At 37.7% G+C, this 10872-nt stretch overlaps 2 protein-coding genes across 2 annotated transcripts in view; one reads left to right on the top strand and one right to left on the bottom strand.

Annotated features, from left to right (window-relative positions):
* Nucleotides 1-8742, top strand: part of LOC109473650 (engulfment and cell motility protein 1-like) — a 31438-nt gene extending 22696 nt beyond the window's left edge. The window contains exons 19-23 of the mRNA XM_019773588.1: nucleotides 5942-6043; nucleotides 6258-6331; nucleotides 6577-6654; nucleotides 6795-6839; nucleotides 7197-8742. Of these exons, the coding sequence (XP_019629147.1) occupies nucleotides 5942-6043; nucleotides 6258-6331; nucleotides 6577-6654; nucleotides 6795-6839; nucleotides 7197-7352 (455 nt within the window). The 3' untranslated portion in view covers nucleotides 7353-8742. The remainder of the gene's footprint in view (nucleotides 1-5941; nucleotides 6044-6257; nucleotides 6332-6576; nucleotides 6655-6794; nucleotides 6840-7196) is intronic.
* Nucleotides 8743-8833: 91 nt separating this feature from the next.
* The window catches only part of LOC109473648 (UPF0047 protein YjbQ-like), a 27656-nt gene continuing 25617 nt past the window's right edge, over nucleotides 8834-10872 (bottom strand). Inside the window, exon 6 of the mRNA XM_019773586.1 lies at nucleotides 8834-9067. Coding sequence (XP_019629145.1) covers nucleotides 8988-9067 — 80 coding nt within the window. The 3' untranslated portion in view covers nucleotides 8834-8987. The remainder of the gene's footprint in view (nucleotides 9068-10872) is intronic.

Here is a 10872-nt window from a genome sequence, read left to right as displayed (position 1 = left end):
TCACTCATGTATATCCATGTACAAATGTAGTATAGAGTGCAGAGGATTTTTAACCATTCTGTTCCAGCACAAGACTAAGTAGAACTGAGCATCCTTGAGTGGCCTGTAGTTGACAATGTCTGAAAAATTGACTTTCATAATGACCAAGATTCTGCACTGTGGTTGTTGCAGTATACTGTAGGGCTATAACAGGCATATTGATTTTCTTTTTAGCCATTCACATTTAGGAACCCACCTAAGCTGCCGGCATCAGTAACTTAAATTGTCTGCTACTGAATCAAAATTACTGCGAAGCGTGCCAAATATGCTGCAGCCATCATCATATATCATCTTCACATTTTATCGCCATGTATAGTTTATGATAAGGGATAATTGGCTCAGCTGGCAAATATGTCAATGAAAATTGAGCATCTTCCATGCAAAGAAATTTGTACTGTTTTATCCAAGGTACATTGTTCAATATGCATGGAATGCTTAAAGTGTGCTGCATTTTGGATAAAGATGTTTATTATTTTGCCCCTAAGTGGCCTCCCTTCTGACAGTGAATGGATACTGCTCATTTGACCACCCCACTAGGCATTGTGAAATTGGCTCCAGTATTGAACATGGGAGTCCAAAATCATTAAAACAATGAGGAAGTGGAGTGCACGAGCCCCTCTCATGGCGAAACAATGAGGAACCCTGTGGTTGAAAGCCCCTTTCATCTATCAATTTTCTGAAGTCATGCAGAGATTTTGATAATATACAGTGGGCCATCACCCCAGTAGGTATTGAAAACATTGTGTCCCAAGAGTCACATTAATTTGACTCTTCCCTTTTTTGATGCATTCTTTGATAGCCTGTCATGTATAAAACATCTTTCATTCACAGTTCTGACATCAACTATTGATCTTTGATAAGTATAGATGCTGGCACAGAAAAATGTTACAAGAAGTCTTAACACTGTACAAAATTTGGAAACCTCTTTCCACAATAATACTGTTACCTGAATGCTTTCATCCCCTTTCTATATAGGAAACAGAGGTACCCTGTAACTGTAAATACTGTAACTGTAAATATTTCCTACTTGTGCAAAAACAAATCATTTTACTCTTGGAAACACACCATTGTAGATGTAGAATTGATTTGAATTTTTAATGCCTATTGTTCAATGTGCATGTAATACTGCTATCATGTGGGTATGCCTATTATGGTCCAGCTGTCCCAGTCTACTACCAAAGGAGAGCACTGCAAATCAAAACGACAAGCCACAAGAATAGCAACAAAATGTATGTCGAAAATGGCCAACTACAAATACTACATTGTAAGTGTCCTGTTTTTCCTCACAGACAGGCACTACTTGTTTTGTACAGTGTTGTATAACACACCTTGATTTGGACACCATCTGCTCTTTGTCTGAATCACAAGTATTTTGCAAAACAGACTGTCATCACAGTCCCCTTTAGTGTTCTGGACAGTGAAAAATCGACAGCTTTCATTCCAAGTGATGTTGCCTTTATTTCCCAAGGGAAAACCAGGCCTAAAGGTTACAGAAACAATTTATTGCTTGATAATATCACATCATAACTTGTCAGATGGTCACGATTAATGCTTCGTGACAGATGGAGGTTTGCAAAATGTAGAAATGTGAAATTTGTCATGAAATCTTCGACATGTGAATTGTATTTGGATTCACAGGGCATACATAGGGATTTTTGTGGCAAGCTTCCAGCAAGTAATTACCCTTGATTGTCTGAAGTTTGTCTGTCTGAAGTATTGATGTTTTGGACTTTTGATTGACAAATTCCGTGAGTTGGTAAAATATAATTGATGATAGCCTTGTGGGCAAAATAGTGAAGAAGAATATTCGAAAGGAGTATACATGTATGGCTTAAAAATGGGCCTGATGGTTTTATGGGTTTTAAGAGATAAGGTTGTGGTAAATGGTGAGTTTTTATTTTCAAAATGAATATGTCAATACAAGGTCTATACCAACCACATATCTCATGGAATAGCCACCACAAATAGGGAATTTATGGTTACCTCATTCACCGTCAACCATACAATCTATTTGCATGCACTGCAATTTAGACATCATGAAAGCAGCCATGTCAGTTTCTATTCTATTAGCAATTATGGCCTGGCATTTTGTGCATCCATAACCACATTACTTGATATATAGTGGCATTTCTGCCCTAATGATTTAGCAGTAACAACATGACCCAATGCCTAATTCAGATTGATAATGGTTAACACTGGTGGGTGATATATGATGTAGTGTTGTTGCTTTAAATTGTAGAATGCTGAACACTTTATTTTTAAGAATTGTAGACTATAATTCAAAAGCCAATCCAGTGTTCGAAATAACTGTCTGCAGTCTGCAATCTGCAGATAGATTTTCAAGATTGCAGAAGAAAAATTTATACAATCTGCAATTTTGCAGAAGGAAAAGTAGACTCCAGATTCAATAGTTTCTAATTTAGCAAACTAGCACTCTCAGGTCCCATCAAGGACAGACAACACTTGAGCTCCTGTTTCATTGTTCTGAAACAAGAGGAGCTTCTTAACTAATTTGCATCATCCTTGTCGTGACTTGTCTATCTTTTGTTTCCTTTTTGACTTCCAAAAATTTGTCTTCACTAATTTGCATATCAATCAACAGTTTTTGCTTATAAACCTACAGTTCTCCTTCAGTCTCTTAGTGTCACTGATGAAAGGTAGTAGTCGGACCGTTTTAGGTACAACCAAAATTATATACAGCTACTTGAGTAACTGTTGTTCTTTTTGTCTTTTATTAGTATGTTTTAGTATGTTTTTGCAGAAAGTATTTCCAAATTGCAGAACAAAATTTTGACTCTTCTGCAATATTGCAGAGCACTGAAAAAAAGTATTTCGACCACTGCAATCTAACATTGTGATGACTGCCATGATGATGATGATCTCTTGAGCCACACATAGTACTCTAGCCCATTTAGTGGAGCTCCTCCATGCTTACAAATGAACACTTACCGATATACATCAAGTTCTGTGGCTCTTTATCTGAACCTGTAGCATTGACCTGGCTCTCACGCGGTTGTATAGTCAAAAGGCAATCTATATTCCTCTCATGTCTATGCAGTGACTCAAAGAGCGTATCAGGAAATTGCAGGTCATTTCAAACGTCGGGACACTCTTCAAAATTCAGACCATGAAGTCAGCTCTTGTGCAATGCTTGTGAAGTGTTGTAGCTTGAACCATCAGCTGGCTGATCCAATATTGGTATATTCAATCCTGTCTGTGCCAAGATTCTTGCAAGGCCAAGGGCAAGGTTTTTGTAATAACTAGGAACTATTGTAATGCATTGCGGCTAAGCCCCTGACTTCATGTCATTTACCGAAATTCAGACTTCACAAGCAGACTGAAGCAGTGCATGAATGATGATTTTGTCCAACACAAGGGTGTGTCTGTGGTGCTGAAATAAATGCTGCTTTCTATGTAAGCTAGGAAGGATGTTAAAAAATCCTGTTACAAGTGGAGAAATTTCAGTGGCGACTCTATATGATAACTACCAGACTGAGTCTAAAATTGGTACATTTTCTTCTAGATGTCCGTTCATCATGATACAGTGTAATTGTTTTAACTGTGCATAAAAACCTCCCTCCAGGACAAAATGTGGCTGATTAGGCTTGGCCAAATATTTAGATTCAGTTCCTGTCCTTGTGTAGAAGAAATTGATCCAGAGTCAGATTCTGCTGTGCAGGTTTTCATCATTTAAACAAAGACCCCCTCATTTGTATTGATTTTGATTATGGAGTCTGTGAGGTCAGGGCTATTCATTTGGTTTTGCTTTAAGTGATTTGGTTGCATTCACTTCAAAGTCTGGTCTAGTTACTAGTAAGCGCACATGAAGTAGAAAAGAACAAACCCTGCTGTCTACCTTTCCCCCTGTGATCCTCATGGTCCATTCCCAAGTACAATATAGCGGACATGCATGTATGCACAGTGCGTATTCATATTGCCTCACCAAGGCCAAATTCATCATCCCAGCGAGCTGAGGGCAGGAGGGGGCATATCTGTTGGCACAGGGAGGACTTAGTGATATTGAACGGAAGTCTGCCTCCCTTTTTCCTCTCAGTAATGAGAAACCATATGGATTTTTATATTTTTATCATGGAAAACAGCCTGCAGTTTTCTATCACCTCAAGCAGTGTGTTAAGTTGAGGTATATTAAAAGCAATTTTGTGATGAGGAGAGATGAGTGTAATGCATTGTGATACAATACCCCAAGGCAAAGGCTTTAATGCATACTACTTTATGTATTTGTATTAAAGGAGTACTAACCTCCAGAAGGGGGTGCTATATTTCGACAGGCATTTATTTTTGGAAGTGAAAAATGCATATTATTTTACAGTATACAATTAAATGCCCATTTTGCGCGCAAGTCTTAAAACGCATCGAATCCAGGACAAACTCTCCAAATACCCTCAAAACTATCCCAGAATACACCACGCTACCCTATTGGTGTCTATGCTTTAAACAAAAAGTTACGTTACAGACCTCATTTCGGGGGCGATAAGAAAAATTCGTACCGTTTTGTGTTCTTTGGTATCTTACCAACCATTGTCCTTTTTGGTGTCCTTATCGCCCCTTATTTATGCCGCAAATATTGACGATGAAAAAAACGGCGTAATCTAGTTATCCTTTCCATAAGTGGCGTAATCTAATTACCTGTTCAAGTAATACTTACATGCAAATAAGTTAATAAATCAAAACACGCAGGATGAAACTGGCTACCACTGTATTCGACATCCTGATATTATAATATCCAAGCCACAGGTCAAGCAAAGTAAAGCAAGTAATTTCTCAATAATCAGCGTATTAGTGTGCTTGTTTCCTACCATTTTCGCCGAAAAATTTGTATGTTGACCTGAAGTGTATGAGTATTGCGCAAGCCAGAGTTCCTGGATGTATCAATTGTGGTTCAGCATGGGGAAAAATGATATTAATATCACTTTACAAACATGCGCCGCGCAAGTCGTACAAGCAAAATTACGTAAAAAGTCGGCTAGTTATGTATTCATTGCAGCATGATGTATCGGAAAATAGCACTTCCTTCTGGAGGTTAGTACTCCTTTAAAAGCCTATATAGTAAGCTCTTGATTTACCAGGCATAGCTCCTATAGAGTATTTTAGACATTTCTTTGCAAAACATTTTCATAACAATTATAATGCTTGAATTCCTGTTTGATTATTTCATAAGCTGTTAGTTTGGAAAGACCCAGTCTTCTTTGCTTCATGTTGAGACATCAGAACCTGCATAACAACATAGCAATGATTTTGCAAACTGCTTTGGATGTTTGACCCCTGTCGAACTTTGGACCCTCCACATTGATATAACAGTAGTTTTTGTGTACCGAGGTAACCAATGATGACCAACATTTCTTTTCGTTTCAGTGAGCTGAGAGAACAGATTAAACCTGAAATCATCAACCTGGTCAAACAACAGGTGAGTTATTGTCTTAGCCTATGTCCTATTTTTACACAGCATGCTTGAAGGAAATTACAAATTGTTACTGTGTGTCTGATTCCAAAAACATAAATACATAATTTACATTTTTCTTCTTGTCGCAGAGACTGAATTATCTGGTGGAAGGGACACTGTTTAACAAGTTCACCAATAGAAGAGTCAAAGGTATGTGGAAAGGACACACTGTTTCTCACTTTTCTCATAATTTTATCCACCACAGATTTGAATCAAATACATGTATTTGGTTTAGTCTTGTTTCTCTAAGGCACTTTTCTATATGTTTAGAGAAACACAAAATGAAACACAAAGGAATACTGCTGCATACAGAGGCACAGTCATACTTGCAAAGAGCAAGAAATTGTGCCTTGCTTTACATGCTGAAGAATGTAACGTTACATGTAAGGGTACCGACCAAGTGGCTGGATTGATTGATTGGTTTATGCACTTCCCCTGCAGACAAGTTTTGGTACTGCAGACTCTCTCCCAACCACAAGGTTCTCCACTATGGGGATGCGGAGGAGAACTCCAACCCTCCAATAGAAATGCTTCCAGAAAAGAGTAAGCCCTTTTTTCTCATGTTATACATTGTAACCCTATATGTAATACATATACATTTGTACAATTATGTTTGACATATTTATGTTCCTTTGCTTGATGCAGATGCACATGAATATTACTAGTATAGAGATGGGAAAAGCTTTAATGTTGAACAGAAATGATTCATACTTAAAACATACATAAAAAACTCAGAATATATGTTTTTTTTCTTTAGTCCCTATTTCAGAGATCAAGGGCATTGTCACAGGGAAGGACTGTCCTCACATGAAGGACTTCAGAAGAGCCAAGGTTAGTAACATTTTTGCAGTCTAAAGGCACATAACATTAGCTGTAGTACAGATGTTTTTAGAAGTCAACAGAAATCGTCACATTTGCAACATCATCTATGGAAATGAATTGATGGTAATACCCGGTACATGGTTTCTTGTGTGACCATTATTTATTCTAGTACACAAAGATGAGATGATATCTGTGTTCCAGTATTTTCCTGCCTTATTTGTGTTTTTGATCTTGCCACCTTCTCCCTGATACAGGGTGTGACTACTCTGGCCTTCGCTGTCCTGTATGACCCTGACCAGTCTTTGGATTTCGTGGCACCCAATGAGACACTTGTGAGTATAGTAAATGATGTACACAGACATTCTGTGTACTGTTCTCTATTCTGGATGTGAATTTCACAATTCATGGTGGTTTACTGGATCTATCACTTCATGTATATCTAACATTGATGCAAGTATTATTTATGTTTCAGTATTCCATTTGGACTGATGGGATAAATGCTTTGCTGGATAAAGAGGTACTTTTTTTAAATCAATCTACCAGCTTTACACATATTCTTTAATGGGATACACTCTCAGGTAATATATACAATCATGTAATATAGATGAATAATTCCAACATCCAAGGAAGCAATAGACTTGATATAAGATTACAGGGGTACATAACTTTGTGCTATTTCCGATGACCTTCTCTGTACAGCTGTGATGATCTTGCCATGCCTGGAATGGTATTGGATAATTGTTCTTTTAAGGTCTTCTATTCTAAGACCACATTAAACAAAGCTCATCCTTGCATTCAATTATTAGTTTCTTTTCCTGTAACGTCATGAGACTTGTTGACTTCAATGCTGTATGATTTGTGTTACCTTCCACAGATGGTGAGTGAAGAGATGAAGAACGATGTGGAAACCCTGCTCAGTATGGACATGAAGCTACGTCTGCTGGACACAGAGAACGTCCCCATCCCTGACAAACCCCCTGACATGCCTCCAGACCCCCCTAACTTCGACTTCTGCTATGACTTCAGCTGAACCTCTTCCAGGCATCACTTTACACGTACCATAGTTAGGTATTTTCATTTCTTTACTACTGTATATTAAACATTCATTTAGTTCTGTAATGATTCAAAACAAATCTTGATTAAAGTTGGTTATCATTTTCTGTAACAGTGTACCATACATGTAGGTTAATATGAATTTATGTAAATAGTTTTTAAGATATGATAATTCAGATTGTAAATTGTTTAATGACGATTCATTCCAACTTATACATGTAAGTTAAATTAGTCATTTAGCCTTAAACGCTGAAAGGAATGATACTGAGAACTTTGGAACTTAAAAAAGTTTATAACAAACTATTTTCACCCAGGTTTGAAAGAACTCCACTGTATGTTGCAAACTAACAGATGATGCTGGCTGTGTGTCATTTTTGATACAGTTGTTCTGGATATGGTTAACTTTTCTTGCTACTATGTGGGAGTCCCATGAAGTTGCCCTGTAAGCATTCCACATGTTATAATGTGTCACACTTCTCAAAACGACATGTATTGAATTGTACATGTCACTGCTGTCCAGTATCTATATTGTGGTTATTCCATTACTTGTCATTGAGAAATTTTATTATGAAACATCAACTGGTATTACTTGTACTGGCCCTAAGAGTGCAAAGTTGCATCTCATTTTAAAACCTATAGCTACCACTCGATCTGGTTCACATTTTTTTCTTAATTTGTAGAGGGAGAAGAAAAATATTTCACATTCAAACAGACCCAGGAAGTCTCATCATGTGGAACAAAATGTTGTGCCAAAACTTGTGGTCTCCAAACCTGTGAAAAGCATGTGTTTCTACAGTTGTTGAAACTAAAGTACTGACACGTGATTTGCAGTGATGTACTTTTTAACAGCAAGTATGGTAATATTCATGGGAGTACAGTATGTGTGTATTCGTTCATCTGGCTAGTAAGGATGTTTGCTCTTATAATGATGTTGGTTAGCACTAAGATGTAATATTCTGTCTGAATTGACAGGAATGTCTGTAATTTTGCTACATGTAGGCTATGCATAATTCTTACATGTAATATCAGTAAATACAGTGAAGGGTAAGTAGTACTCCTACATTAGGAATATTGACTTGGGGGAATAGGATTCTGTAATCATGCTGTTTCTGTAAAGTATTTGTGAATGTTGTTTCATAAAGAAGACAAATACAAGTGGAAGTAAGCAGTCCTAACGTTGATCACATATATACGTGTAGGATACTCAAGCAAAACAGTATAATATTCCGAAATAATGATTAACATGGTGAAAGCTACATGTATTTTAATTATTTTGTGAGGATGATATGCATTACCATTGTTGCTTAACATGTCAGGAAAGCTCTATCTTTTATGCACATCAATAAAATACTTTTATTCTAGTGTCAGACATTGCCCAAAGTATTTTATTACATGTAATAAGTCTTCATGTCTTCATAATGAACAAACATTTGAAAACAGATTGGGATCTAACTTTTTTCTTACCAAAACAATAGTTTAATGTCACGGTGATACTCCTATATGACTATGATACTCTGGCAAGATTACATCCGTCTATAACATGCTTTAAATATCTACTGGGCAGAAAACGAGTCATATACTAATAATATAAGTCTGTATAGTATGTGATGCACTATAGACCCAGAGTCCCGAGAGGCTTGTTGAAGGTTGGCTTGTACATGCCCTGGACTGTGATCACCAGCTTCCTGCCACCTGGGAGGGAGGGAAGAGATGGAAGGTGTTTTTGGACGGTACTCTCCAACCGCAGAGGTTTGTGCTTTGGCTTATTTCTACTTGGGGGGAAAAGGATTCTGTAGTCATGCTGTGTCTGTAATTTTTTTGTGACTGAATTTTGTTTCATAAAGAAAGCAAATACATGTACAAGAGAAAGTTTACTAAGCAGTCGTTACCACTTTTTACCTACATGAAAAATGGAGGTATTGTTTTTGGCGCGTCTGTGTGTGTGTGTGTTTCTGCACATTTGTAGTCAGTATAACTTCAAAATGCCTTTATGGATTGTGATGATATTTTTTATGTGTTTTAAGGCATTTTTCTTGGGCTTTCTTTCTTTGTACTGGTCACACAGAAAAGATTCCAGTATGCGCAGATGCCTTGTCCATGCCCATTGTTGAGGATCCCACTAGTGATGGGCGGGGATGACCGTTACTGGCTCAATTGATGGCACACACGCATATGCTGATGTATCGTCTGCGTACATGGTGGGGGTGGTTTCTGTCACGGTAAGTGGCAAGCTGTTAGTAAAGACCGTAAAAAAGCAACAGCCCAAGGCAACTCCCTTTGGGAACGCCACAATGTATCTCCTTGAACGTTGAAGGTAGAGTTTGTGCCGTTGAAATGTACACATTGTTCCCTCCCTGCCAAATAACTACTAGTACCCATCCATTCAACCGCTGTATCTGAGAAACTGTAACATGTTAGTTTTTGTAGCAAATGGCTGTGATCCACCAAGTCAAAAACAACGGAGAAGTCTAGAAAGATAACCCCGACTATGTTCTCCTGGTCGATTTTACAGTACCAATCATCATCTACTTGCAAGAGTGCAGTGCCAGTTGAGTGATGTTTTCTGAAAGCATGTTGGTAAGGTGACATCAGGGCATTCAGGTGGAAATATTCTGATATTTGAGTACTTACAACTTTCTCCATAACTTTACTAAAAAAGGCTAGGCAGGAGGCCTACTGTTCGGCCTGGGCAGTGGAACAACCTTAGCTTTTACCTCCATGAAAATGGAGGTATTGTTTTTGGCGTGTCTGTCTGTACATGTATGTATGTATGTATGTGTGTGTGTCTGTCTGTCTGTCTGTCTGTGTTTCCGCAACTTTGTGGTCAGCATAACTTCAGAACGCCTTTATGGATTATGATGATATTTGGTATGTTAGTTAGTCTTAGGAAGACAAACGTCAAGGTCAAATATGGGCCTCCTGGTGGATGACCTTGGTACTGCAGCAGAACTTCCGGTTTTTGTATCTTTTGTCCTGAACATGCTATGGTCTTGATGTTTTGGTGACAGATTGCTTTTCCTGTCAGGAATAAGTGGTGTGAGTTTGGTCCCCCTAGCAGCTTGTTTTGGAACTGCAGGGCACTTTCTGGCGAAATGTTTAAAAGCCAATAAGTCCAGACAGGAACAACATATTTTCATAATTTTTGGTGTGTAGGTAGCTAAGAGAGAGATGTACATGATTAAATGCAAATTATGCAAATGAGGACTTTATTTGCATAATTAATGAGGAAATTCTATGATTACAGTGTTTTACATTATACTACTTTCATACATGTAATGTATGTAACCTATGGCAGGCAGAACATCAACAGATACTAATTATGCAAATTATGACCTAATTTGCTTAATTTATGCAAAAATTCTATGATTTCTTAATGGTGAATAATGGGAATGTCATACTTTGGACATCTGTAAGTTAATCAAAAGTTAACATACATCACGATGCATATATCATGTAAATGCGGAGGTAATTTGCATAATTAAAGAGGAAATTTACAT

Source organism: Branchiostoma belcheri, unplaced genomic scaffold (genome assembly GCF_001625305.1).
Source record: "Branchiostoma belcheri isolate BF01 breed outbred unplaced genomic scaffold, Haploidv18h27 scaffold3, whole genome shotgun sequence".
Classification (NCBI taxonomy): domain Eukaryota; kingdom Metazoa; phylum Chordata; class Leptocardii; order Amphioxiformes; family Branchiostomatidae; genus Branchiostoma; species Branchiostoma belcheri.
The sequence above is the reverse complement of the archived record's forward strand: the minus strand, read 5'-3'. Positions and strand labels throughout refer to the sequence as shown.